Below are 27,277 nucleotides of genomic sequence, written 5' to 3' on the forward strand. Positions count from 1 at the left end.
TGACAGACAAGGTTGCTTTTTATTGGTTAAAATCCCCGCTGGGCTCCAAACTCAACAGTGCACACCTGGAATGGGGACAGGGAAGCCGAGCAGGGGCAGCCTGCTCCTCGCTGGGCCAACACTGAGGGAGATGGCAGCTGTTGTGGTCCCCCCTCATTATTCAGCTCGTCTTGTCCCTTGGGGCCTACCAGCCAGGATCTTCTCACCGCACTGCCAACAAGACTCCCTGGGGCCCTCAACATCCCCAATTCAGCCACAGCAGAAGAAAGATGCAGAAAACAGTACTCAGCTAAAAATCAACTGCGCCACGGAGGCAGGCTGGGGATACTGCAGCCCACTGCAGGCATTTGTGTCTCCCTGGAGCCAGACAGGAGGTTCCCTCCCACCCCTGCGGTGCATGCGGTAGGGGTGGGTGGTGGTTTGCAAAGCGGATTGTGGGCCTGTGAGCGTGCAGGTGGTCCGGGGTGATGCCAGGTCAGGTCCTAGCATCAATGGCCAAGGCTTCCAAAGATCCCGGCTGGGTAAGGCACGGAGTTTCGGTTTCTCGGGGGCCCAGTCCCAGCCTGGCCCCCAAGAGCCTCTCCAGGCAGCAATCCAGCATCTGCTGCTGTACTGAGCCGTTGAGGACACTCACTTAGCTTTGGGCCTGGACCTGAGGCCTGTGGGGAAGGAAATGACAAAGTTAGGAGCCACCTTTCTCAGAAAGCTACAGCTGCCCACTACGGTTCTCACTGCCAAGGTTCTTCTCCGGAGCAGCAGAGTTCATCTGAGTGGATGGAGACAAGGTGATACCAGCAGGCTGCCCCTGCAGAGGCTGTCCCAGCCAGGCTTGGTGCCTTAGCTCAATTCCACCTGCAATGGGGTCCGTGGGGTCTACTTCTCACCTCTCAGACCCACACCCACTCTCTATTCTCACCAACCTGCACTGGACCCTTTGAGCTGGACTTGGTCCTTCCTGCTTTCTCTCTGGCTAGGTGCTGACCAAGGAGGGTCCTGGACTGGCAGTCACACACTTAACTGCCACCAGCCTACCCCTGTAGGAACCCTGATCCCAACACTCTATGCGCTTCCTAAAAAACCCGCTTTTCCACCAGTGGTAGGTGGGGTCCAGGCTCCCCTGGAGGCTTGAGTGTGAGAATCTGTTCAAGACGAGAGAGAATGAGTAGAGCAGCAGCTAGCGGCCAAAACTTCGCCCAGGGTGTTATCAGGACATCCACAGGGGGTACGGAAATGAACCAACACCAAGGCAGCGGTGTAGCAAGTCAGTGTTAGAGCAGTGGTACGCAGCATAGAGAGGCTGCTGGTCCAGGGACACAGGAGCTGGTCTCCATTAAAGTGCATTATACAATGGGGCAGTCCATGTGCAGGATTAACACCACTGAAAAAGTGAGGGAAGACACCGTGAGGCTGGGCCCCAAGAGGAATGGAGTTCTGACCTCCCTGTGGGTCTTGCCTACAATGAACCAACAGCCCTCATCCTTGTACCTCGATCCTGAGACTTAAGCCCAGTGGCCAGCGGGTTCTAAGTGCCAGGCAGACACAGGGTCCCTGAGCATAGCCAGAGGTGCTTGGGACTTGCTCAGCCTGGACTCACGGCTCATGACGGGCCAGGATCTTTTGTCCTAAGCTGGGCTTTCCTCCATCCACGAAGCCTGGCCATGGAGCAGGGCCCAAGTTGGTCCAACAGCACCTTTAACCTCATGGCCCTGGCTGTCTTGCCATGAGCGGGGTCCAGAAGACCCCTATGGCACATACAAGGAATACCTGGCTCCCTTTCTGCTCCTGGGTACAGGAAAGGGAGGCCCAGGAACCTTTGCCTCTGGCAGCAGCTGCACTTGAGACATCCATTTTCTTCCAGTCTCTTTGGGCACACGTTTGGCCTTAGCCTGTACCATGGGAGAGCTGGAATAGTCTTGGGAGGGTTGGCTTCATGCAGAGGGACCGTGTCTTCTGGGGAGTTGGGGTTAGTAAAGCTGCAAAGTTACCATGACCCTGGGTAGGGCTGAGACACAGATAGGAACAACCTCAGTCTGTCCTGCAGGACCAAGAAACAGTCATCCCCAAAGATCCCATGCTGTACCCACAAAGGCCTGAGATCCCACTCCCTACAGGAAGCTTGGCTTGATCTACCCTTCCTTGGAAGCCCATTTGGAGTCCAGCTCTGAGGTTGTGTCCAGCTGGGGGAGAGAAGACCCTGGGGCTGGCAAGGCTTGGCAGCTGGGCTTTCTCCAACAAGGCAGGAACAGCAAGGGCACCAATAACAAGAGCCAAGGTTGGGATTTGCTGATAATACCCAGAGGGCTGTAGAGAAGCTAGGTTAGTGCCCAGGAGGGTCAGGCAGCAGGCTGAGGCCCCAGCACCCGCTGCCACCATTAGTCAACATAAGCCAGGCTGCATACATACCTCACTGGATCACACACAGCCTTTTTGTTTTATTATCATCAGAATCAGGGACAAACTCTGCTTCCAAATAAAAGAAACACACTCATCAGCTCATCACAGGAGGGCAGCCCTGAGCTCAGGGTGGTGGAATCTGTGGGGGCCAAATTAGCCATGCCAATACTCTTGGCCAGGGGCAGACATAAACCGCCAGTCTAAAGCCCAGATTCTCTGGTCACAGTGACAATGGCAGTTACACCCAGGATCTTAATGCCAGACCACCCTGCAGCAACAAGAGCCAAGGTCCACCACCTTGCTCCACTCCCTACAGAAGGGGTGTGAAGGCAGGAATTTGCAGGCAAGCAAGGGTGACGTGAGTGGTGGCTCCCAAAGTGGCCCTCTGTGTGAGGTGCTGTGTCCCATTGAATCACCCTGTCTCCTGGACGCTGGTTGAGCCTGTAGTACCCGCAGGGATAGGGGAGGGACCAGCTGGATGGCAGGGAGAGGTCCCAGGCCCTGTGGTGGGACAATCGGCTCTAACCACATGCCAGACACAGGCGTCCCCCAGCCTTGCTCACCACAGCCCGCTTCCCACTTACCTTCTTGGTTTCTTGAGGGACGTTTCTTCCTTCGCTTGCTTGTCCCTTTTGAGACCCGGCCTCGAACCCTGGGGAGGGTGCCAGACCCTGAGGAATCTGTCACTGCATCTTCAGAAAAGGACCTGTCCAAGGATGTGTCAAGCGCAGACTCTGGGGCTGTGTCGTCCTCGTCCTCAACCTCTCCAGGGCCTGTGCAGGGGAGGTGGGTGCTGTGGCCGCGCTCAGCTGTATCCTCTGCTCCCTCTCTCATGCTGTCAGCCTTGGCTTGGTAGACACCCCTCAAGGCTTCAGGATCCACAGCATCCTGCTGTGAGCTCTCGATTCCAGGAGGTTTACTGTTAGAGAACTCGAGGGGCTTCAAGGCCTGAGCATCTCCCAGAGTCACTGGCCAGACGCCCTCGGAGGGCTGAGCATTCAGGGTCTCTTCAGGGACCAGGAAGTCACTGGCATCCACATACCAGGAAGAACGCCTCTCCAGGGCTGGGGGGCCACCTTCCTCCTTGGAGGGCTGGGGGCTGGGGACTAAAGCGTCCACAAGGTCCCAGCCCTGAGGCTCGCTGGCTGCTGGAGTATCCAAGCTTGGCTCTGAGATAAGGTGGTCTGTGTTACTGGCAGCAGCTGCTGTGGATGGAGGGATATGTCAGTGACATGAAGGGCCATGTTCGGGGCATTCTGGTCCCACTCCTGGAAGTGTTCCTGACCCTGAGCCCTCCTCAACTACTCCAAACTTCAGTCTGAGGAACCCTTCAGCATGGCTTCTTATGGGTCAAGGCAGGGCAGTATCTTCAGTCTGGCCACACACGGGAGACTGGGAGGATACCCAATAGGCCACAAAATCCAACCGTTTTTAGAGCTCCAGTGGAGCCCTTCCTAAGGTCTGCCTGACCTAACACCTCAGGTGCCCTGAACTCGTGTGTCTATCAGCAGACCACAACTCCCACACCTCCTGGCCACCCAAAGGCACAGCCCTCTTAGGGGGCCTTTTCAGAGCTGTGCCACCGGGGCCTCTACCATGCTCCCCTGTCTCCAGGGATGTGTGTGTAGGGTTCCCAAAGAGCCTCAGGTCCCAGAAGGCTTCCCAGAGGTAAGCATAGGTAATTGGTGGGAGGGCACGGGAAGGTCACAGGCTCGGGTCTCACCAGGCTCTGTGGCCTTTGGAGGATCTGTTGGAGCCAGTCTGTTGCCCGCTTCAGCGTCCCCTCGGCCCCGGGCTGTCTTCCGTAGCTGGAAGCCCTTCCTGATGTCGGCAAGCAGGGCATCGATGACACACACCTCTTCTTGTTTCCCAGGCCCCTTCCTGACTGCAGAGCCACAGGCCTCAGAGAGCAGCTCAAAGAGCCCCAGGCCACCCCAGGGATCCCCAAGAGAGCCGGAGAAGCATGGCAGGGCTTGGGAGAGGAAGGACAGCAGGTCCACCTGGATCCCAAGCCTCGTAACTGTTCCCACCTGTCCCCGAGACCCACCAGGCTTCCCATCCTCGCCCCTCGGCCTCCGTGCCTCCTCCTCTGCCAACTGCTGTTTCCTCCTCTCTGCCTTCGCCATCTGCTCCTTCCGGTCCTTGTTCTCCTGCTCAGACAGACAGGAGCCTCGTCATCCATCCCAGTAACCCACAGTGGAAATACTGAGGGACAAGTATGGTGGGGGCTCATGGCTGCACCTATCACAGCTGGGAACAGAGGGGCTGGGAACCCCACTCTGGTGTTCACCAGGCATCACCTAACTCCCCTGGGCCCACCACACCTTCAGGGAACGGGTGAAGAGGTCTCGGAAAGTCTTCATAGTGTTGAACGTGTCCTCTAGAGATAGCTGCTGGGCGTCTTCACACAGGTAGTCGGCCAGCTCCAGCTTCTTCTGCTCAATGGCCTCAAACACCTTGTCTAGTGCCTGAGAGGCCTCGATGCTGGCCTGGGGACATAAGCCTCGGTCACCCCACAGTGAGCCAGGGGAGCATGCTGGTGAGACCTTGTGCCCAGGACCCTTGGGCAGATGTCTCCATGTAGAGTAGGGCCTGGGGCATGCTGGATGTACCTGGGAGCTTTAGCTTAGGGTCACAGAGTCCATACCCTACAAGAAAGACTAAGACAGGAAGCAGAGAAGCGGCTCTGCTGACTCAGGCTCTCTTGTCCCCTTGGCCTGTGCTCACAGCAGAGCTGCTCACTCATCTACTCGTTCTACATGGACCTGGACATCCCAGGATCTGCGCTCCTCCCTCGACTGTACTGAGAAGAAGCCTCTTCTGCCAACCCTAGAACACCACTGGCCAGCCTTACCTGGAGGCGCTCAGCATACTGCTTTTTCACCTCAGGGATTGAGGCGGACACCTTCCGCTCTGTTTCCAGAAGCTTCCTCAGGTTGGTGCTGGCCTCTGAGCGGATGATCTCCAGGTTGATTCTGAAAGGCACCGAGGGGCAAGATGGGCAAGGTAAATCAGGCATCAGCTGACACCTGTCACAGTGGGCCCTTGTCTGCACAGTCCCTGGGACTGTGTCAGTCCTCTTCATGCACCCTCTGCCAACCCTGGGTCCATCACAGTTCTCACACTGCAGGTCCCAGAAGCCAGCCAATCCTGATGACCCTGTATGGTAGGTTAGGTGCCTATTCTAGTGACACTCAGATCAGTCAGACCTGACAGGATACTGACCCCTCACTGTAGAGTGGGCTCTGTTTCATACTGGACACTCCTGGGAACCTCTGCCCAGCTGCTAGGCCCACTGTCACTCTTGTTTGAGTGACTCTAAGGCCCAGCAGCTGCTGGACCAACAAGCTCCCAGGGCAGTGGAGCATGATGGGAGCATAGACTCTGGAGCTGGTGTGTCCAGTTAGCCTCTCCGCTGGGTGGTGAGACTCCAGGATGACGACACCACTTCCCTGAGCCTCAGTTTCCTCACCTAAACCATGAGGTGGCGGGACCTAGCTTAGGCTGTTAGGAAGGTTCACTGTGTAGAGACGCTGTGCCAGACTGTCACCCCATCCCTTCCAGACTTCACTTTCTGGTCTAGGTCACAGTTAGAGCGGACACGGTCCCGTCCCAGAGTGAAAGTCAGTATTCTCTGGGGTAGGGAGTCCTGAGGCACCGCTGTGGCCAGGCTCTACGGCAAGGCAGCTGGGATCAGAGGCTGGGGCCCGAGCTGCTAAGGCATTAGGCTAGCAGGAGCACCCACCCTGCAGCTTGAGAGGGTGGCTCCAAGTCCCGCGGCAGCTGTAGGAGGTCTGGGTGGCTTTTCTCTACTTCCTGTAACACAAGGTGCCCAATAAGATCCTGGTGACCCCACTGAGCCTGTAAATATTACCCTGTACAAGCATGGGTGGAACCTCCACCAACTCTTTGACCCTTTGGGGTCTCTAAAATCCTGCCATGGGCCTGTGATCTTGTAACAGTTTTGCTTTCCAGAGGTGGGTGACAGTAGACGGCCTGTCCTGATGTGTATTGGGGGAGTAGGTAAGGCCTGCTGGGGATGGGCAGTGTTGTGGCTTAGTCTCTAGAATAATTAACAGGCCTAAGGCCAGAGTAAGGTCTGACAAGAGTAGGGGACGCCCCATCCGCAGGTTCCCAGAGGTCACCTCCAGTACATGGTGCAGCAGCGTCACACGACTCTGCTGGGACTTGGTCTCTGTGAGCTTCAGCAACGTGCTAATCTTGAAACCGTCTGCATCTCCTGTGTGGCTGCCCTGTGAGGGACAGGGGGTGAGTCCCAACTCCTCTTCAACTCCCAGGGTGTGGGTGAGCCCCCTGACTGATTCTCAGGGTGTGGGGTGAGTCCCTTGACTCCCAGGATGTGGGGTGAGCCCCCTGACTGACTCCCAGGATGTGGGGTGAGTCCCTCGACCCACAGGGTGTGGAGTAAGTCCCTTGAGCCCCAGGGTGTGGAATGAGTCCCCCGACTCCTAGGGTGTGGGGTGAGTCCCCTGACTGACTCTCAGGGAGTGGGGTGATCCCCCGACTCCCAGGGTGTGGAGTGAGTCCCCCGACTGACTTTCAGGGAGTGGGGTGAGCGCCCTGACTCCCAGGGTGTGGGATGAGTTCCCTGAAGGACTCTTAGGGTGTTGGATGAGTCTTCCGACTCCCAGAATGTAGTGTGAGTCCCCTGACGGACTCTCAGGGTTTGGGGTGAGTCCCCAGACTCCCAGGGTGTAGTGTGAGTCCCCTGATAAACTCTCAGGGTGTGGGGTGAGTCCCCAGACTCCCAGGGTGTGGGGTGAGTCCCCAGACTCCCAGGGTGTGATGGGAGGTGGGTCACAGGACAATTTCGACTTACATAGTTGAGGAAATTCCCAATCTTGAGGATCAGCTGGCAGAAGACAGGCAGCCGTTGGCTAGTGAGCAGGCCTGTGATGGATGAACAGGGTTGAAGTAAAGTCCAAAGTCTCCATGTATCCCAGAGTGTGGCTGTTTGCTTGGCTTCCTGACCCCGGGCCTATCACAGCATCAGAAAGGACACAAGAAGGGGATACCTGGGACTACAAACTCCTATACCAATAGGCGTAGGGACTCTTGAAACACTTCCTGCCATGGCCACGTTTGCTGAGCCCTCAACTCCAGCAGGTGTCCGGCCATTACATGTCCTGCGGGCAAGGACTCTGGAATGCTTGAGGAGCCTCTTCCGATCTGTGGCCACCCTCGTTCTCAGGTCCCTGTCCCTTAGGCTGCAGGGGGGACACTCCTGGCTTAGTGGCTGAGACAGGAGCTGGCATGCACCATGCTGTGTACCTGAGAGGAATGAGCTGTCCCTGGGCACTGGAGCCCATCTATGTCCCTGATCTGGTGGCTAAGTGGGTCTCTGTCATTCTTTATTCACAGAAGAGGAATGTATATATACCTTTGTGTTTCTGTGTGCTGCAAGTGACTGCACATGAATATATCTGCATGCATGCTATACCTGTGGGTATGGACTAAGTATCCTCACTCATGTGTGCAGTAACTTACTGTGGAAGTTAGTGTACTGAGTGTACAAACGTGTGTGTGTGTGTGTGTGTGTGTGTGTGTGTGTCATGTGGAAACGGAAGAGGTGACCATGGGCTTTGGTGGAGAAAGCCAGCAACTTCACAGCTCTCGATGGCCATGATGCCACGGCTACAGCAGGGGTTGCCGTGTGGCAGGCCTGTCCCTCCCAGCCAGCCCCATAGGCTTTCGGGCCCCACTCACTCTCGCAGGCGGTGAGCACCAGCTGGGCCTTGGGCCGCACCATGTCCAGTACGATGGCCGTGCCTTCACACAGCATCATGCACTCCACCCGCAGCTGGTAGCTGGTGTGGCAGAGCAGGGGTTAGGGCCTGGAGGCTCCACCAAGCTTGCCACTGGGAACATGCTCTGCCCTTGGTGGGTGGTCTGAGAGAGGGGTCCCCATGGCCTGGCTGGGGAACGCGCACATTTCTAGGCCTGTGCCCAGGACAGAATCAGGTGGCAGCTTAGGGGGCCTGGAGCTTCTCAGGAAGACTCTGGCCTCAGGACTTAAGAGGTCACCTCTGCTTTCTGAGAGAGGACGAGGAACATGGTGACATTTAGAGATGACTCATTCTTGGAGCCCTAGGGACTGTGTACAACTGCCTTTCTGACCCCTTCCTCCTCACCTAAGCTTGGCTCCTACCCTACTCTCCCCATCTTTCCCTTCTCACAGGCTAAGCAGGAGCCCAGGGCTACTCACCAGGGAATATCCAAGAGGAGAATGTAGAACTGGTCAGCACTGGCCAGTTTGGCTCGCTCCTCCGTGAACGCCCGCAGGTTCTCAATCTGCATGGATGCCACAGGTAGGAACCATGTCTGCCTGCCCGACACCTGCCTCCCTGCACCTCCTCATCAAGGTCCGTGGTGGCTCCCGGCCTTCCAGTGGCTCTCCACGGGGGTGAGGCGGTTCTCCATGGGGGCGAGGCAGGTCAGGACCTCACTATCCCTGCTTCTCTGGTTGATTTGGGCCCCTGCTCACCTCATGCTTTTCTGGAAGGAGCTTTAGGAGCTGTTTGAGAACCTCCACATCAAACTTGGTTGTGTCTCCAGCCCGGATCATTGCAGTGACTTCTTCATTGGAGCTGGGGAGGGTGAGGGCAGGGGTCAAGAAGCATGACTTTCTCTCTTCCCCTTGTCTCTTGCCATGCTTAGGGATGCGGGTTGCTGATGGGCATCCATGAAGCTCTTTGAAGGGTAAGGGTTTAGAAACTGGGAGGCAGGGCCTAGTTTTCCCTTGACTTGGTCACAGCTTGCTTATGGCCTAGGAGTCTACCTCAGGGATTTTCTGGGCCTCACTTCCACCCTAGCCTCTAGAATCTTCAATGAGACAGTCTGTGTCAGCTATCATACACTATCTCCTGCCCTGGGGATGAAGCATGCACAGACCTGGCCAGTCTGCAGAGGGCGCTGCTGGACAGACCTGGGAAGCTCAGGGCAGAGCTGGCCGCCTGCCTGGGGCTGAATCTGACAGTAACGTTAGTCCCTCACTCACCATTTAAATTGCTTCAGGAAGATGTTGAGGTTCAGGCTCTTTTTGGAATCCAGAAAAGTGACCTAGAAAACCCACCTTTTAGCTGGTATCTGGAGGGTGGGCAGAGCAGGTCATTCTACCCCCGCAGGAGAAGGTCAGGTTCCACCTTACCTCTTTGGGTTCCTTCCTGATGGGGGCAGCAGAGGGCTCCTTGGGCTTAGCCGTGGGGAAGGAGAAGAGCTGCTCGATGCTGGAGAAGTCAGGTTCCACCACCTCTGTGCAAGGGCTGCTCAGTGTTGCCCACATGGAGTTGCGTTCTACAGGGGAGGGACAGACAAGGTACCCTGCTGAAACTTCTCCTTAATGTGGGCCCACGGATCCAAAGGCAGGTGTGCTGTGGTCTCTGGGGACTGAACAGGAACCTGGAGCCAAGCCTGGGTGGCATATCTGATAAAGGAAACCTCCAAGCTGTTGTCAGGCTATGTGCACATATGTGGGCACACACACACACGCTGGCAGGCGACCTGGGCTCTCCAGCTGGCCTTCCCTGAGCATCAGCACCTGACACCTAGGGCACTACAGAAAGCCTTCAGAGGAGGGAGGGGTCTTCGGCAACAGACACCTGTGATCCACAGGACTCTGAGGTGGCTTCTTCCCATGCAAGACACGTAAGACCTGGACTCTGACAGGGGCCAAGCTGTCTTGACTAAGCAAATGTGGCTGACACCCACAGGAGGAATGACCACTGTGTACCCACCCTCCCCAGAGGCTGGCTTGGAACAAGGGCTCACCTCGTGCCACATTGGATGGCAGCTTCTGCCAGTTCAGCTTCTTCATACGCAGTGTGGGTGGATTCACCCTCCGGTGACTGGGGACCCAGGCTGAGCCCAGGCCGTGGTCCACCTGAGCCACAATGATCTCCTCCACGCCACCCACCATGGAGGGGACAGAGAAACCAGGCAGGGGAGGAGGTGGGGGAGGAATCCCACCTGTTCCAGGTAGTGGGGGAGGGGGAGGAGGAAGAGGTGGACCACCCATGCCAGGGAGTGGGGGTGGGGGCGGGGGCAGGGTCCTCCAGGAGTCAGACAGAGGTGGAGGTGGTGGAGGTGCTGGGGGGGTCATGGCTTCTGAGCCTGGTAGGGGAGGTGGTGGTGGGGGTAGAGAAGATATGGTCCTTGAGCCTGGCAAGGGGGGTGGCAACGGTGGGGGTGGAGGGGGTGCTGGGGGAGATATGGTCCCTTGGCCTGGCAGGGGTGGTGGAGGTGGAGGGAGCACAGGGGTAGAGCTGGAGAGTGGTGGGGTAGGTAGAGGTGAGGCTGCCTGTTGGAGGGCTGTCTGTGGAGCTACGTCATCACTGGGGCTCTGGCTGCTGCCCACATGTTGGCAGGTAGAAGCCGCCGCTGGCTGCTGGCCTTCCACTTTAGCCGTGGGAGTAGTAGTGTTTCGGGAGGAACTGTCCCGATTCTGGCCTAGGTTGGCCTGGACACTCTTGTGGGCCTTGTCCAGGGGGCTTGGTCGGGGCCGCCCTTTGATGGACAGCAGTCGCTCAACTACCTCCTCCAGAGTGCAAGCCTGGGCTGTAGGAAGGAAGTGTGCAGAGTTAAGGGAGAAGGCCAGAGATGGGAACAAGGCAAAGGGACGTGGCCAAAGATCTCAGGGTCTTCCCACCAGGCTGTGCCCCCCTGCATGCCTTGCCCCTCCCAGCTTCTCACCATCGCTGGTCAGGAGTACAGCCCGGTTCACCAGGTTCTCCAGGGCCTCCCAGAGTAGCTGGCCTGAGCGGCCGGCAGGCTCCAGGTGCATGAGACCCTGCAGCACTGACAGCAGCTGGGCTGACGCTGGGGAACAGCTCACCTGCAGTAACCAAAATAGACATGTAGATAGTCATCCCCACCCTTGGGCAGGTGGCTACCCACCAGCCCATGTGCCAGGGGCGTACTGTCCTAAAGCCCCTTCACCTCATTACAGCCCGGGGTGATGGGTGGCTCAGATGCAGAGCTCTTTGTGGTACTGGTAGTACTGAGGATCACCCTATATGCTAAAAGATGTTAAATGGTACCCCTGGTTTCTACCTATTACTGTTACCCCCAGAAGAGAGCTGTTGCATTCAGTCACTCAGACTGGGGGGGGCATGTAAACTCAGACTCCTGACCCCTCACCTGGCGTTAAGTTACCTGAAGTCCCCAATAATCACTACCTAGCGGAGGCACAGAAAGACACAGTTAATTTGGACATCTTTGACCTCTGGAAGCTTGTCTTGCATTACGACCCCATCCCCAGGACAACACAGCCCCTGCCTTATGAACCTAGCTCTGTGCCTGGCTATTGTGGGACTGGCCCTGACCGCAGAGAGCCAAGCTGTACCTTGTGGAACAGGGAGGCGAAGACTTCCTGGTGGCTGTTCATGTTGATACCGTTGCAAACATGCTGCAGTTCCTCCTCATCCTCTGCTTTGGCCTCTTCGAAGGCTTCCAGCTGGATCAGCAGATCAGCATCCTCTAGGTCTCTAGGGGATGAGGACAGCCATTTGAGCTGTCTCACCGAACCCTTCCCCACAGATCCAGGCTGCATGCAGCTACCTCTACGCCGCCCACCTGAGCACACTGGACAGCGTTCCTAGCCAGGCCCAGTGAGCTGCAGCCAGCACTGCAGCAAGAATGGATCTGAGTCTCTTACCCTGCCAGGCTGCCCAGGGGTCACCTGGATATGTCCAGGCATGGGGTAGGGCAGATTCTCATGACAGGTACAGGATGGACTTGGGCCCTCATGTAGAGGTTTTAAAAAAACACAGTCAAGATCACACTTGAGGCAGGCCACCATGACACAAGAGAGGGGATGGGCTTGGCCTGAGTCAGCTGTCAAGAGTATACACTGGGGCTGGGTGCTGCCACTACCTCAGCCTGGCCACTAACTGACCCCCTCACTGCCCACCTGGGGACAGGTCCCAGAGCTTTGCACTGGGCTAGTTTCACAACAGTACAGTCTATACGGCTGCTCATACTGACTTCCTGGAGGTAAAAAGCCCCAGTGGGGTCTGTCTTGAGTGTAGTCAGGATCAGGGTTCTCAACTCGACAGGCTCCCTTTGGAGACACCAGGGTCAACACAGACTCCAGGCTGTGTTACACCCGATCTTCAGAGCAAGGCGAGCAACTGTCCATAGAAGTGAGTTCTACACCACAGCTATGGCGTGCTGTGCATCTGGATCCTGAGTTAACCAGGCATTCTGGCTCCTATGGGCAGTGCCTGAGTCCTAGGTTCACTCCTAGAAGAAACTCTCAACCCTTCCGCAGACACTGCTTGGGCCAAATGGCTGGAACCCCAAGGAGGGACTGGGGAGGGGGCAGCTGGCAGAAGCAGCCATAGCAGGGACTCACCGTAACCGGGTCAGAATATCCAGCAGCTGTAGCCCTGGGTTAGAAGGAAGGGATTAGAAAGTCTGGAAACTGCCTTTGGCTTCTCCCTGCCTCCAGCTCCTTGTCACATGATTAGGACTCTCTGTTATAGCCCCTCTCCCTCCTTTAAGACCACCAGGGAGTCTTAAAGTTCCAGAGGGGACAAAGTCTACTGCTTGTTCAGTGGCCACTTGAACTTCTACTGCTTGAAGAGGCAGAGCTGGAGTTGGGAGCAGGCCACCCGTCTGCCCCTACCACCTAGCCAGCTATGAAACAGAACCCTCAGCACTGATGTCCTATCTGCCATAGGAACCGACGGCAGTCAGAAGCACTCAGACCCTGGAACAGTGCCTTACTCTGGGGTGCTAGGGGATATGGGGCAGGGGCAGGATTTGCTGCAGTCCCACTTTCCCAGGGGAGGGGGCACAGCCTGGGCTGGCCCAGCAGGCAGGCACTTTGGAGGAATTCTAGATGACTGGCCAGCACACGAGGGTACCTACCGATGAACTCACTCCGCAGCTGGGCACGAGTGCGGAGATCCTCAGGACCCAGAATGATGGCATTGATCACGCTGAGTAGGGTGACCACATAGGGCACATTGTCACTGTCTGACAGCTCATTCATGATGACGCTGAAGCGATACTGCTGGCTGCACACCGTCTGTAGGTTGGGAAGGGTCAGGGCGTGCTCCAGCAGGAGATCCTGTGTTGTTGACCCAGGTCCCCACTACTCACCTTGTAATGGTCCAGGGCATCTAGCGTCAGGGCATGGCCCTCAGGTGAATAGATGCACAAAGCAGCCAGCAGCTCAAACACCTGCTTCTTGACCATCACATTGGATGTATCCAGGGCTGTGAAGGGTCAGGAATGTCTCAGCAGGCCCACTGTCCTGCTGCCCCCATCAGTCTTTAACACACCTGTGATTTGATTCTGGTGCTGCCTAGGATGCCAACCCCAGCTAAACTTACGGTCCAGGATCTTTCTGATCCCCATCTTTCCCAGCACCCTGACTTTGCCTCTTGGGACACACCCAGGTCCTTTCGGGGAAGGGCTTTAAGGCAAGGGAGGGTATTTGGAGTCTACAGAGCCTAGCCCAGCCCAGCCCCTGCAGCTGGCTCCAGGCTCAGCGTGTTCCAAACTTGACAGCAAGGGATGGCTCCTCATTCCTGTGAGCCCTCTCCTTCTCCATCCTGAGCTAGGGAAGTTTTGGGGTGCTTTCTCATCTGGCTGTGCTGAGAACAACAAGGGCTTGATGGAGGGGACAATCAGGTCCAGGCTGGAGATACAGACTACAGCTGGTGTGGGTCTCTCAGGCTAGACATGGCAGCCTCCTGTTTCCTAGCTCACACCGACACCACCACCCTAGTAGCTGCTCCATAGATGGTCTTAGCGCCCCAGTGGGACCTAGCTGCTTCTACCAAGGGACATATAGAGACTCGCCACAGCCAAGGCACTGCTAGAAGCCAGAAGGTAGAGCAAAGGCAGAAGCAGGAGGCATGGCCAGGTGTGGCCAACTAAGTAAAGAGAGAGGGGTGGGGGCCAGGGAAGGGGCTTAAAGGCAGAGGGTGATGTCCTTAGCAGGTGAGGGCCAGGCCTGAAGGGCTGTGGCTGTGCTGTTATGGGGCTTGGAACCGAGCAGTGTATTGGGGACCTGTTCTGAGGTCAGAGGGCAGGTAGAGCCAGCATAAGGCTGCTGGTCACAGAACTGAGGAAACAACTAGGAACAGCTAGTGGAAGGACTCAGGAGGCCCGACTACCTTCCTCACCTCAGGGCTGTGTTTTCTCTGATGAGCCCCCATCCCCTGCCCTCACACAATGGCCTCCAGCTCACCCTGGGAGAGCTGGCGGACATAGCCCTGGTTGCTGAGGATGTATTCAATGCCCTGCTGCGAGTTCATGACTGCACGCACACAGCTGATGCAGGTGAGCTGCAGCAGGGCGTCTGCAATGCGGGCCACTCCGCGCCCTGACAGCCGCGCCAGCGCCTCCAACAGCAGGTCCAGGCCGCTCTGCTCCAGGAACTGCACCATCCAGCTGCCATCGCTGCTCTCCAGGCGCTTGCGCAGGCCTGAGTAGTTGACCACAGAGGGCATCTGCAGCAGCCGGATGCACAGCTCAGGTTCCGCGCTCTCCAGGTTGGCCTCCGTGGGGTCTGACTCCTGCGGCCCCAGCTTCTCCTTCAGCGCTGCCCACTTGCGCTGTGCACCTTCCTTCACAGACATCTTGCTGAACTGCAGGGAGAGAGGAGGACAGAGCCATCAGCCTGACCAGGGAACACACAGGACCCACAGATTAAGAGATCAGAGGCCAGCTTGGCCGTAAGTAACACGTGGAGGCACTGTTTGCTACCTCAGTTTCTCTTTTAGGTTTCTGGCTTATAGTCCAATAATGGGAAGTTGGGACAGCCACTTTGTTTCTAACCCTCATAAAGGCTCTCCTTGTTCCATCTGGATCGAATAATAGGCAAGTCCTAGCATATGCAGGAAAAACCCTAAGGCTCAGGGAGAGACAGTCAGACCCCTGTGCATGGGTATCGGGACATGAGCTGTGTTGCCCTGATAAGCCCCATTCAACTAGGAGAGCCTGGTTTAGGCAGCAGGCAGCCGTGCCAGCTGGAATGCTATGACATTATGGTGACGATGCATCTCTGAGGCTCCCCTATCTGGCTCCAGCTGCTTCCCCAATGCCCACAGCCTGGGAGGTGGGGAGAGTGGGAGTGGGAGGAGAGGCGAGTCATAGGTGCAGGCTGAGGACCCAATGTGATGAGATGCCCAGGGCTTAATAGAGTAGGTTCACCCAGAGAGAAAGTGAGTCCTCGGCATACAGAGCGTCACCTGGCTCATCAGCAACAGGCCCTACTCCGACTACGGAAATGCCTCCCAAGTGGGGCAGGGGCAAGTCTGGCCTAAAACATTCTCCAAGTCATGTCTTTCCTCAAAGCGTAACCGTAGACAAACTGCACTCTTGTCTCCTCCAACCATGAGATTCTCTTGGGCCAGTCCCTAGGCCCCGCTGGCTGTAAGGCTGTCCATCACAGCCCCTGGGGACAGCGTCAAAGGTCAGGGGCATCCCAGGCTCTCCTGCAACCATGTATGGCTGGGATCTTATATTTAGCATCTGAGAAAGGCATCATGGATCCGTGGGAGGAAAACGCTGAGGGGAAGGGCTTGGTGGGGCAAGCTCCCATAGCTGTCTCCATCCCAAGGGCCGTGTCCTGCACTTTCTGCTGTACTCAGGACAGGCATTTTACCTGCTGAATGGGAGAAGGGCTGTGGGCAGTGCTCAGGGAGGCTACACTATGGCCACACTCATAGCTACTGGGCCCTGCAAGTGTTCCTGGAGCCCACTGAATGCTGGCAGGCTGGTGCTCTTCGTATAAGGCTTCTCCTCCAGGGAAGGGGCAAGCTCAGGCTGAAGAGGTGCCCAGAAGATCATTGCCTGAGTGGAGCGAGAGCTCAGGCACTCTGCTAGTGTGGCTCTGGCTTCCAGGCATCTGCTGTCCTTACCCGAGGCTCTGCTGCTCTCAGAGAGCATGCCTAGCAGTACTAACAGAGCCCCTGCCTGGCTCCCCATTTTTCACCCGTTCAGACGCTGGTGGCCACTGGGTCCCTCTTACAAATAGCCTGGTGAGCAGCAGAGACAGGTCTGGAGACCTATGGGGGTTTCAGTCCAGTTACTCGGCCTGTTTGAGCCTCAGTTTCCTCCCCTGTGATTCTGTCTGAGACTAGGCTGGGGTTGTTCCTCCTGCCTGTAGGTAAGAGGAATGTCCAGGAAGATCAGCCTGGGTCCTGTGCTGCACCTCACTGGGGGAGGAACCCACTACCCTCCATCTCTGTTTTCACCAAATCCTAGGCCCTTCCAGCTGTCCAGCTGTCTACTCACCCAGATGCGCAGGACTTTCCGACCATCTCTGCCTACACATTCGGGACCCTGCCTCCAGCTTCTCATCCCTGCTGCCAGCTGCCGGTGTGGACCTGGTTTCTCTTGGGCAGCGTTACGCCCTTGAAGTAGGTCTTGGTAGTAAGTGTGGGAGCTTTACCACAGAACGGAACTGCCTGACGGGCCTCTGCACACTCCCTAGTTTCTGTGCTGCCCAAAGAGGTGCCTAGAACTGGCCTCCCCGCCTCCCCGCCCCATCCCTGCCTCCATTGGCCAGAGGCTCTGTCCCCTTGGCACAGGCTGAGTGGTTGGAGTATGAACTCACCCAGACCTGGCCTCTGGCATCCAGAGTTCTCTGGCCAGGAGCTCTAGTCTTTCATGCTGAACCCACCCGGTCTTTCTGGGACATCAGGATCACCAGAGTCACTGTGCCCCAGGCTTGAGGCCCCCAGATACAAAGGTCAGGGTAACTGCTTGCCTTACAACTGCTCCTCTGGCACTTTCCAGTCCTCCTGCCCCGTGTGCAGCCTGTCCAAGGACTGTGGACTCACTCTGTGATGGGATCCTCCCTGTATCTGTGGGGTGGGCCCTGGATTCATGCTCGCTTTCCTGGGAATTTATTTGTGGGGTTAAAAGGCTAAGCCCCAAAGCCCTACTGATGACTGTCCACCTGGGAGAGCCAGTCTGGCTGGAAACCAAGATGCCAAGGTGAGGAGCACTTTCTTCCTCTGCCAGGCTTCCTACCTCTCTGTAGGATGACGCCGAGGGTGGACAGGTGACAGTGGCTTAATACTGTGACAGCATCTGGTACTCCACAGTCTAGCAGCTTTGGCCAGGAAGGTCAACGGATTAGACCGATTAATGATTGACAGCCTTCATCACCTGTGTGCATGTTTCCAACTCGGCACCAATCAGAGAAAGGCCAGTCTAAGCAATAGGACGTCCCAGTCTAAGCAATAGGATGTCCCATTTCTGGCTGGCCTCCATGAAGCATCCTAACTCCCCCCCCCCACCCCCGCCACCGTAGAGACTATAAAGCTCTCCCTCTCCTGCCTGCTGTCAAACTTCTGACAAACACAGCTGTGGGTGACCCCTTTACTACAGCAGTCTTTGAACCCAGCTTCTGCCTTCCATGGGAGACCTGGGGAGCAATTTCCAGGAAGGTACTGGTGCCAAACATGGCTGGGGCAGAACCTCACTGTTTATTGTCTGTGTGTCTCAGGGAAATTCACACATGCTCTCTCTGCTCTCATCTGCAAAGTGGGTCGGTTACAGTGGGACCCATACAGCGGCTTACAGCCGCTGGTCAGAGTGAACAGCTGGAATAATTGCGCTGGTTTTATTTTGTTTTGTGACAGGACTTCACAAAATAGTCCTCTTGGCTGGCCCCAAACTTATCATGTAGCTGAGACTGTCCCTCAAACTCCTGGCCTCTTACCCGTGCCTCTGAAGTGCTGGGATTAGAGGTGTGTGCCACCACAGCTGGCACGAAGCTGTCTGAAAGGCATCTGTGCATTCCTGGCCCTCCCACTCCCAGCTCTGGGGCCAAGTGCTCAACTCTGAGTCAGACCTGGTGGAGACTCGGAGGGGCTGGATACCCTGGTTTTGCCCAAGGTGTAGGGGATGGCCCAGCATGGGAACATTTTCAGGTGTTTTTTCCAGTCAGCATCCTAGGGTGGAAGGGCTGGCTCTGCAGCCAGGCTTTGGCAGATGGAACTGGGACATGGAGACTGTCCCGTCTGCCTACACAGCTCACTCAGAATAATGGGACTGCAGTGGGCAGGGCCTTTGTCCGTAAAATCACCAGATCCAAGGGCTCAGGGCAGCTTGCCCTTTACCCAAGTTTTTTTGTTATTGTTGTTTTGCTTTTTATTTTCTTTCTTTCTTTCTTTTTTTTTTTTTTTTTTTTTTAAAAAAAAAAAAAAAAAAAAAACAGGGCATCACTCAGTAGCCCTGGCTGGCTGTGGATGGCACTGAACTTACAGAGTACTGGGATTAAAGGTGCACAATGCCATGCCCAGTTTACACGTGGTTGTTTTTGTTTTTTTGTTTTTCAAAACAGGGTTTCTCTGTAGCTTTGAAGCCTGTCCTGGAACTAGCTCTTGTAGACCAGACTGACCTCAAACTCACAGAGATCCGCCTGCCTCTGCCTCCTGAGTGCTGGGATTAAAGGTGTGCACCACCACTGCCTGGATTTTTTTAAAAAAATTTATCTTTATGTGCACTGGTGTTTTGTCTGTATGTATGCCCGTGTGAAGATTCTGGATCTCCTGGAACTGGAGTTACAAGCAGTTATGAGCTGCTGTGGTGCTGGGAATTAAACCCTGGGTCCTCTGGAAAAGCAGCCAATGTTCTTAACCACTGAGCCACCCACCTCTCCAGCCCACATACATGGTTCTTAAGGGTTACTTTTCTACAAGTACAGGCCTTCTACTTAGAGACTACTCATGAAGGCAGGGTCTTTTTCAGGGTCAATGGTGACCAGCCCAGATCTGAGCATTGACAGGACTCCTAGAAAGGAGAGGATCAGGGCCTGCAAGCCTCAGGGTCACTGTTTGGGAGGGTGGCTCTCAGTAATAGTTGGCTGTCTCCTGCATAAGCTGTAGACCAGCCTGGCATGGCGCTGTCCGCACCTCCACCCCACATGCCTGGGCAGCTACTCTGACTCATGGAACTCCAGAGGCTTCCGCCCCTGCCTAGTAATCAGACGTGAGCTAAGTGGGCGTGGAGGACCAACTCTACTTACACAGCATGCCATGCAAACAAACCAGGGGAGAGACAGTAGCAGGAAGCCCTGCACGGGTCCCCGGTATCTAAAAGGGTGGCTGGGGTGTTCCAATACATTAGGGAATCTGAGTGAGTCACATGACTCCACATCTCAACTTCCTCATTGCTACATCCAGGAAAACAAGGAATATAGTTCCAGGAGCCAGAAGGCCCTGCAGCCAGTTAGCTACACAGGGCCTTTTAGATATGCCAGAGTTCAGGTATCCCTTGAGCAGCAGCAGGCCAGGCTTTGCACCTAAGCCCTGGGGCCAGAGGCGCTGTCATCTGTACCCAACTCCTGCAGGGACTGCCAGCATTAGGGAGTTGATGGGCCAATTCAGAGGTAAGTGGCTAGGGCAGGCACAGACCAGGTAGGGGACCCCTGGAGGGGCTGCTGCCTAGGGTAGAGAGGCAGCTGAGGGGGCACCTTGCCAACCAACACCAGAATCAAGCCTGGGGTGTATCTGGGCCCAGAGCCAGTTGGGGATTGGGGGAGACACAAAGGAGGGAGCTCGCCTTCCATGGGTGGGAGGGAGAAACGGCAGAAGCGGGATTCCGGAACTGGGTGGCAGGGGCTGCCACACTGTATTTTTAGCTCTTCCAGAAGCCTAGATTTTCTACTGCTTGACAACCCTTGGTTTTACAGAAGTGCACACATTCCCGGCAGTTTCCGGGGCTCAAGGACAGCCCCTGTCCTACCGGGACTCCTACTGTCTTCTCTCCCAAGCAGTCCTGTTCCCAGCAGGTGTCACATCTTCCTGACTGTGAGCCCCTCAGGGACCTCAGCTGGCCTACGGCTCAGCTCAGGTAAGACATCCTATATGCGCAGTAGGCCTCAAGGAAGAAAAGAATTATCTCATCCACCGTCCTCAGGAAACAAAAGAACCCATCCACTGTCCCCAGGAAGCAAAAAAATCAATCCATCCGCCATCTCTACATCCACACAAATGGAAATATGCATGAGGCCAAGTCAAGAGGCTGGCCAAGCAGCACCTAGCCCATTTCCACTTGCCAGCGCGGCTCAGAATGAGTGTGCAGAACCTCGGACTTCCAGTTCCCAATTGGTTGCAAGGAGAGCAAGGATTCCACTGGGCCACCTTAGTATGTGGCACGGGATACACGGTCTCAGGGAGGGAGTGTGCATGAAGGAGCTCTTGGCACTGGAGTTCACACTTGGACTGTCACCAAGACACCTGCCTGCACGGCAACAGACATAGTAAACAGGAAATACCTGCCAGGGCTAGGGGACACCCTCTGTTCCTGCTCCCTCTGAGAAAGGTGTCCACAGAGAAGCTGTGGGGGACCCTTAGGGCAGCCTAGGGTGCTCTCAGTGTCTTTCTCCTCTACAGGAGTTTCACTCAGGCAAGCTGGAGACAGGAAGGGTGGCGGCACCCATAGTGGAAGCTGCTTTCACTTCCACCCGCTCTGGGATGATGTGGGGACTCCAGTTGTTCTAGACTTGCAAGGTCTCCCCAGCTGCATAAAGTACAGGGACAGCCTGGCCCCCTCGAACATTCATTTAGTACTGGGGGCTGCGGAGAGGCATGGAGGATGGCCGACTCCATTGGTGAAGGTGCTCCTCCTGTGACCAAGTCCCTGGTGGGGGTAGCAGGTATGCAGACCTGGGGTTCTGGGTTTGCTAAGCTCCACAGGTAGGAAGGCAGGGCTGTGACTGAGGGCTAGGGTGCTACAGACCCCAGCTCCATATGAAGGGCTGAAGTTGGGGGTTTAGGGCCATGGAGATCTCAGGCTCACCCTAGAATCCATCTGCTTGGGTTCTCTCTCTCCAAAATCAGATACCCTTGGAAATTCCTTCTCCAACAGGTCCCATGTGCTCTCTGACCCCTCAGATGTTTTCGGCAAGGCGTCTCCCAAACTGGGCAGGTTAGAATTTCTTCAGGATTCATGTGGCAAGTGTTATATTATGTGCTGGTCTGAGCTCAGCCCTGTCCATGCCCAGGATGGGAAGGCTGTCCTGTCCACCCACATCCCAGATCCCAGTCTCCACCCTCCGCCAGTGTCTAGCTCCAAGCTTCCCTTCCAGGGGCAATGAGAACAAAGACACATTGAAAGTGGGGGAGGGACAGCACTTGCATCCTCCAGCATAGCCAGAGGCATAGCCGGGTGTCAAGAAGAAGACAAGGCTGCCTCCAATGAAGAGGCCTTCACCTCCGAACCGCTGGTTCCTTGGACAACCCAATGGACTTCCTGTTTCTGTCTTCATACAAGCACGTCACTGCCAGCACCACAGTTTCTTGGTTGTCAGGAAAAAATGCCGCTTTATCTGTAACTACCACACAAGGTCATCTCAGCCCTGACAGTCTCTATCTATTTAGCTCAGTGCTCCAGTCTCTGGGGCCCTGCTCAGAATTCCTCAGCCACCTGGACCGGGGGAGCCAGTCAGGCCCAACCGGGTGAGCAAGATCCTCAGTGCACGGCTCATCCATACTGGCTGGGAAATGAGGACACCAGGGTTCCTGCAAGAGAAAGCCTACTCTGGACTTGGGTTTGATTATTTGTATAGTGGCCAGGATGGTCACCAGGGAGCCCTGGACACTCGGCATGGATTGGCTGATCTAGCACTGTCAGAATGACAGCCATCAGGCCTGCAAGCACGATACCTCCACGGCTGAGCCTTCACTCTTTTCAGAGGTGACCTCACATCTCTCTGCAACCAGCTGCGGGGTTCTGCAACATGCCAGGGCCCAGCCCCTACTCCTGTCTATACCTCCACAGTCCTCCCTCTGTGGAGACAGGCCTTGCACTAGGCCACTCATGTCTGTATATGATGTGGGGCAGAGAGGCGTGGGACAGGTAGCATCCTCCTCCCAGCTCGGCCAGGCGGGAACAGATGTCTACCTCTCTGCTATGAGCACAGACATCAGTAGAGCTGTGTCTGCAGCAGGAACGAGGACACAGAGATGATGAGGAAGGGATGAGTTTGCACGTGGAAATTACGGCCCAGGGTTGCAGGAGCCTGGAGCAGCAGATATGGCAGTCTGCTTTACAAAGTTTGGAGGGGTTCCAGTGAAGCCACGCCTACTGCCATGAGGTGTGCTAAGCTGGATATGTGTCCTTTCTAACCCACTGGGTCTGGCTTCCCTAGCGCGTGGCTTTGATGTTGGCTTCGTTCCTTCATGTGAGTTTTACACTGGCCTCCCATCCACTAAGAGGCTCACATACAGGCCCCAATCAGCGCAGGCCACACATGCTGGTGAGGCTGAGCCCATGGGAACACAGTACCTACGTGGACCTGGGATGCTCTGACCAAGTCCAGCTCTGGAAACACGTGGAATACTGTGGCAGCATAGGCAGGGGCTGCCCTGGTACTCGCACACTGCCAAGGTCTCCGCAGATGGCCAGCTAGCTCTCCTCAAGCTCACTTGCCCTCCCAGGAGTCCACATGCCGCAGGAGAGAGCCAGAGGCAGGAGGCTGGCCGGAGCTACCTGGCCTCCTCTCTGGACTCTCCCATCCTCTCTTCTGCCCCATGTCTATTTCCTACAGAAAGGAAAGCCATAGTGAGGGTGGGCTAGGAAAGCAGCCTTGGCCATCCTTTCCTCCATCGGGGTGAAGGGCCCTGGGCTTCAGTGCACACCTCTGTCCTGATTGGTTTTTCATTAACTTGACACAAGCTTGAGTTATCCAGGAAGGTGCTCCTCTGCTGAGAAAAATGCCTCTATCAGACTGCCTGCGGGCAAGTCTATAGGGCATTTTCTTGATAGACTGGGTGGTGTGGTAGCACCAAGGAGGGCGGTGCTACCCCCGTGCAGGTGGGCCTGGCTACCGTAAGAAAGCAGGATGAGCAAGCCCACAAAAAGCAAGCCAATAAGCAGCTCTCCTCCTGGCCTCTTCTTTAGTTCCAGCCTTTAGGCTCCTGCCCTGACTTCCCTCAGTGATGGAGAAGAAACAAGCCCTTTCCTCCGCAGTTGGTCATGTTTTATCACTGCAGTAGAAACCCTAACTATGACACCCGCCTCAGTCACGCCCACTCTACCTACCAGTGCCCCATGAACCAGGTCCCAGGGGTCTAGGGCATCTGGCCCTATTATAGTCACTGGGGGGAGAGGGAGCCTAGAGGGTGAGCTTGCTTCACCCTATTTAGAGACTTAGCAGGAGCTACCTGACCAGGGTAAGGCCGTCTGATCGTCTGAGCTGCAGTGGCCAGTCCTGAGATGCTGTCCTGTGATGAGTGCTTGCTCACTAAGGTCAGGCTACCAGGGTGAAGACCACATAGTAGGGCGCCATTCTCAGAGCTCCATAAGGGTTAGGGAGGTAAGAAGGCTTTGTGTGGCATATCAACTGGGTACCAACTCCTTGGGGGTGGGGCGATGTCAGTACAAGGAATTGATGTCTACAGCACAGTCATTGTAAGGGCCTCTTGTCAGGATAGACAGGAGTGGGAGCCAAAGGGCCAGATGGGCCCCACAGCCCTTGGCTCGGGGCCAGTGCTTGAAGGATTGTGGAGGTGGCCCCAATGGAGGAGAGACCCTGATCAGTCCTGCCTGTTCCTATGTAGTCACACATTAGGAGAGGGCCACAAGGGGACACTGGCACAGCTAGCACGGTCCCCTACCCAGTTCCTGTACAGCTGGAAGTGCCATGTGCTAGGTACTGGGCAGGTGGGTAGTTCTGAACAGATCCTACTTTGGCTCAAGGCCCAGGCTGTCTGAACTTTCTCAACAAGATCTCAACAAGATCGTCTTCACTCAGGACAGGCTACCAGGTCGAGGCGACATCATAGGGCTCCTATTATAACACCTCCAGAGACAGGGACTCCATCCTCTCTGTACACGCCAGACGCTCCTCATTCCGCTTCAGGCCACAGGGGCATCTCCGTGGAGACAAACTCTGAAGCTCACTCTAGAAAGAGGGAGGCAGCCCTTTCCAACAGAGGACGCCTGCTGGCTGAGGAACTATGCACCTATTGAACACTTTATGTGTGTAAGACAGAAGTAGGGTGGTCAGGTAGTATCCTCCAGACCCCGGGAACCAACACACTAGCACCCTCACAGAGCCCAGGAGATCTGCCTCCTCCAGAGAATGCCATCATTCCAGCCCAGAATGGGCCAGCAGCAGTAGCCTGCCTGCACCCAGCATCTAGCAATTCCCCTGCCTCCCCCAACAGCTCTCACGAGCCTGAAAACTTTCCCTCTGTAGCAAGTGCACTTTGGTAAAAGGTGAACGAGTCTATTTAAGGTAGGTGCTTTCAGGTCCCAGCACAGGGAGATGTGTGCAATTAGCTCCGACAGCCATCAGCACCCCCACAAAGTGAGGGGCCTCTCCTGAAGGTTAACCCGTTGCTGCTGTTCAGGAGCAGAACCCTCGCTAGAAGCTTGCTTGGGTAGGGTGGTGGAGGGTAGCCCTTCCTGGGAGGGCTGGACTGGCGCTAGAGAGCTTAGGGAAGGGGTGGGAGGGTAGAACTGGCAGGCTCAGCTCCTACCTGATCCTAGGAGTACCCTTCTTGGTCAACTTGGACAGCTGTCCCTGAGCCAATGGGTGGGGACAGGGAGACCTCTTTCAGTCCCCATCCTTGGAACAAACACTCATTTTTGCTACGTGTCTGCTCCCCAAATGCCCCCTGCCCTGGGTGATACCCTGAAGAGATCTCGATGTTTGCTCATGTCTGAGCCACTGTCCCCACCCTTCAAGAATAGGAGAAGAAACCAAGGCCCAGAGAAGGCAAACACCACAGGAGGACTAGTGAGAAGGGAATTCCCAATTGTAGCTTCAGCGTGGGTGTTAGAGAGGGTGCACTGGCCTGGAGCTCAGGCAGGATCAGGGCCATTTTGCCACTGACTCCTGGTGTGCCCAACCTGCCGCTGTGTGACATGGGACCCTGGGTGGTTAGAGGCCTAGGCCTATAGACCCCCCTCCACCCCATAGTCCTCTGGGGGAGTCCACCAAGGAATAGTTAGGGTCACTCAGCTTTCCTTCTAAGATCACCTTCATTCCTAGCATCCTTGCCCAGGATGGGGGCTGACAGATGTTGCCACAAGAAGCAGACCTGTTCCACTCCCTCAGGTCGGCCAGTAGGGTGCAAGATTTGGCAGGGGCATCTTTAGAAGCTAGCTCTCAAGGCGGGGCCACAAGCCCACATTGTGCTACTCTGTAGGCGGACCTCTAGTTGAAGTTTATTTTTCTCAACTGCGGCTGATTCATGGTCAGGATGTGGTAGCCGCAAGGTGGGGGAACTCCTCCACCAGTCAGACCCTGGGCAAACACCCTGCAGTCAGTGAGCGGCGTTCCCATGCCTGTAGTCTAGCGCCGAAAGCGCGGACCGGAATCTTGGCTACAGTGGTGCATACGCGGCAGCTCGAAGCCCTCTCCTCAGTCTCAACCGTTTTGCTCACCGTCCCCAGACTCCGTTTCCCTACGGGCTCCAGACTAGCCCGAAGCCTCAGACTTACCGGGTGGGGGCGCAGCGAGAGGTGGTGCAGAGGTTCCTCTGTCCGGGCGCCGGAGCGTCTGGTGCTGCGGGCGGCGGCCCCGCGGCTGCTTTCCTCACGGTCTAACCTAACCGCGCTCGCGGGCCGGGTGGGGCGGGAGGGAGGAAGGGGAGGTGCGGCCCCGCCCGGCGGCGGCCACGTGGGGGGCGGTGCTGCCCGGGGCGGGGCGAGGTGGGGTCTCCAAGGAGGCCCTGCCCAAGCGGGTTTGGCTTTTCTGCAAGGGCGGAGACATTGGAAGGAGTGGTAAATTCCGGGCCAGGCTGGGGACCCGCCGAGAGTGACCCCTTTGCCTCTCACCTCACTGTCAGTTCCCTCCCAGACTCCCTAGCTCGTTCCTGGTCTGCCCCCTACGCTGGCCACCTGGTCAGGTTCCCGACCCCCTCTGGTCCCATTCTGTCTCCTCCATGGGAGCCCTGCTCTGCTCTAGGCTGCTGGTCGTGAGTCCTCTGATGGATGCCCCTACCCTCGCCCTTCATGGGAGATAGCTCTTTTAGTTTCCAGTTCTGTCCTGAGGACCTGAAATGGAATCCCTGGCCTGAGTCTGGGCTGTGACCCTGTGGAGCTTCAGTTTCTCCGGCTTGAAGCAGTACCTCTAAAAGAGGTTATCCACTCCCGTGTGTCTGGAGTACCCCAAGCTGAGTGGAGGACGTGTGGCCGATGGGCAGAGTGAAGGGCTTTGGGTCTCTGTCTAACCTTGGGTGTTCAGGGTCCTCCCCAGCCACATGGGATTAAGCCCACCCTTGGTTGCCTGTAAATGTCATCTCCCTCTTCTGTGCCCCTTGGGTGGCCCCATCATCTCAGTCCCTGGAAACCCTGGCTGGGCCCCAAGCAGGAATAGTCTTTGATAGCCAGCCAGTGCTGGGATGGCCCTGAGTGCAGCGTGTGCACTAGGGAGCCCGCCAAGGCAGGTGCTGACTGGCTGTTGGACACTGTCCAGCCTGGGAAGTAAGTTGTGGTCATTCCTGTACTGGAGCTGGCTTGTTCTTAGAATGCACAGCCCTCGTTGCCTCTACCTAAAAAGCCAGGCAGCCCCCACTAACCCTCAGCACAGAGACCTTCCTGCCTTTTCCGAACTGCAATTCTGGTTACCCAATATCACCTAGGTCTGGCACCTTTGGGAAAGGGGAGATCAGATGAACTCAGCTCTGTCCTGGACTTCCTTTGGTCAATGGGTGTGTTTCTTTATCCATAAGGAAGAATGTGACTTCAGCCCCACCCTGGAGGACTGCTGGCCTCAGCTTGACCACCATCCCTTATCTACCTGAGTGACCCTGAGAGGCAATCTGAGGGAGCTGTGCCATCTTTCCAGGGGCCTCTGCTTGCAGTAGCCCAGATTGATGGAGGTGGAGAGCCACTCCCGCCAATCCTCCCCATTGGCTCCCTCAGTAGCCCTGATTGAGGT

General features: G+C 56.2%; 1 protein-coding gene and 1 long non-coding RNA gene across 4 annotated transcripts; one reads left to right on the top strand and one right to left on the bottom strand.

Annotated features, from left to right (window-relative positions):
- Window positions 1–25,959, bottom strand: Inf2 (inverted formin 2). Of its 3 annotated transcripts, none has more exons than XM_038337707.1 (23): window positions 25,837–25,959; window positions 14,615–15,014; window positions 13,519–13,634; window positions 13,285–13,444; window positions 12,767–12,800; window positions 11,756–11,897; window positions 11,104–11,245; window positions 10,183–10,968; window positions 9,563–9,708; window positions 9,413–9,474; window positions 8,900–9,002; window positions 8,621–8,706; window positions 8,122–8,222; window positions 7,235–7,305; window positions 6,540–6,647; window positions 6,140–6,210; window positions 5,249–5,369; window positions 4,719–4,883; window positions 4,442–4,544; window positions 4,118–4,279; window positions 2,979–3,596; window positions 2,404–2,460; window positions 1–659 (listed from the first exon to the last, which is right to left on the bottom strand). In XM_038337707.1, exons 2-22 carry the CDS (start codon window positions 15,003–15,005, stop codon window positions 2,405–2,407), a joined length of 3,744 nt encoding a protein of 1,247 aa, XP_038193635.1. In that variant the 5' UTR covers window positions 15,006–15,014; window positions 25,837–25,959; the 3' UTR covers window positions 1–659; window position 2,404. The 3 variants fall into 3 exon arrangements, with proteins under 3 accessions (XP_038193635.1, XP_038193636.1, XP_038193637.1); XM_038337708.1 differs by lacking the exon at window positions 25,837–25,959 and adding an exon at window positions 17,407–17,504; XM_038337709.1 differs by lacking the exon at window positions 2,404–2,460.
- On the top strand, window positions 6,535–17,540 carry LOC119819482. The gene is made up of 4 exons (XR_005286269.1): window positions 6,535–6,663; window positions 8,594–8,723; window positions 15,002–15,101; window positions 16,636–17,540. It is a non-coding gene; the product is annotated as an uncharacterized LOC119819482 (long non-coding RNA).
- Window positions 25,960–27,277: the final 1,318 nt, after the last annotated feature.

The sequence above is a fragment of the Arvicola amphibius genome, chromosome 7, assembly GCF_903992535.2.
Source record: "Arvicola amphibius chromosome 7, mArvAmp1.2, whole genome shotgun sequence".
Classification (NCBI taxonomy): domain Eukaryota; kingdom Metazoa; phylum Chordata; class Mammalia; order Rodentia; family Cricetidae; genus Arvicola; species Arvicola amphibius.

What these genes read in the sequence shown, in the direction of transcription:
- Inf2 (XM_038337707.1), bottom strand. Translation starts at nt 15,005, where the DNA reads ATGTCTGTGAAGGAAGGTGCACAGCGCAAGTGGGCAGCGCTGAAGGAG. An exon ending in TGTACTCCTGACCAGCGATG is followed by an intron (nt 10,969 to 11,103) that starts GTGAGAAGCTGG and finishes TCCTTCCTACAG; the next exon opens with CCCAGGCTTGCACTCTGGAG. An exon ending in TTGGGAATTTCCTCAACTAT is followed by an intron (nt 6,648 to 7,234) that starts GTAAGTCGAAAT and finishes TGTCCCTCACAG; the next exon opens with GGCAGCCACACAGGAGATGC.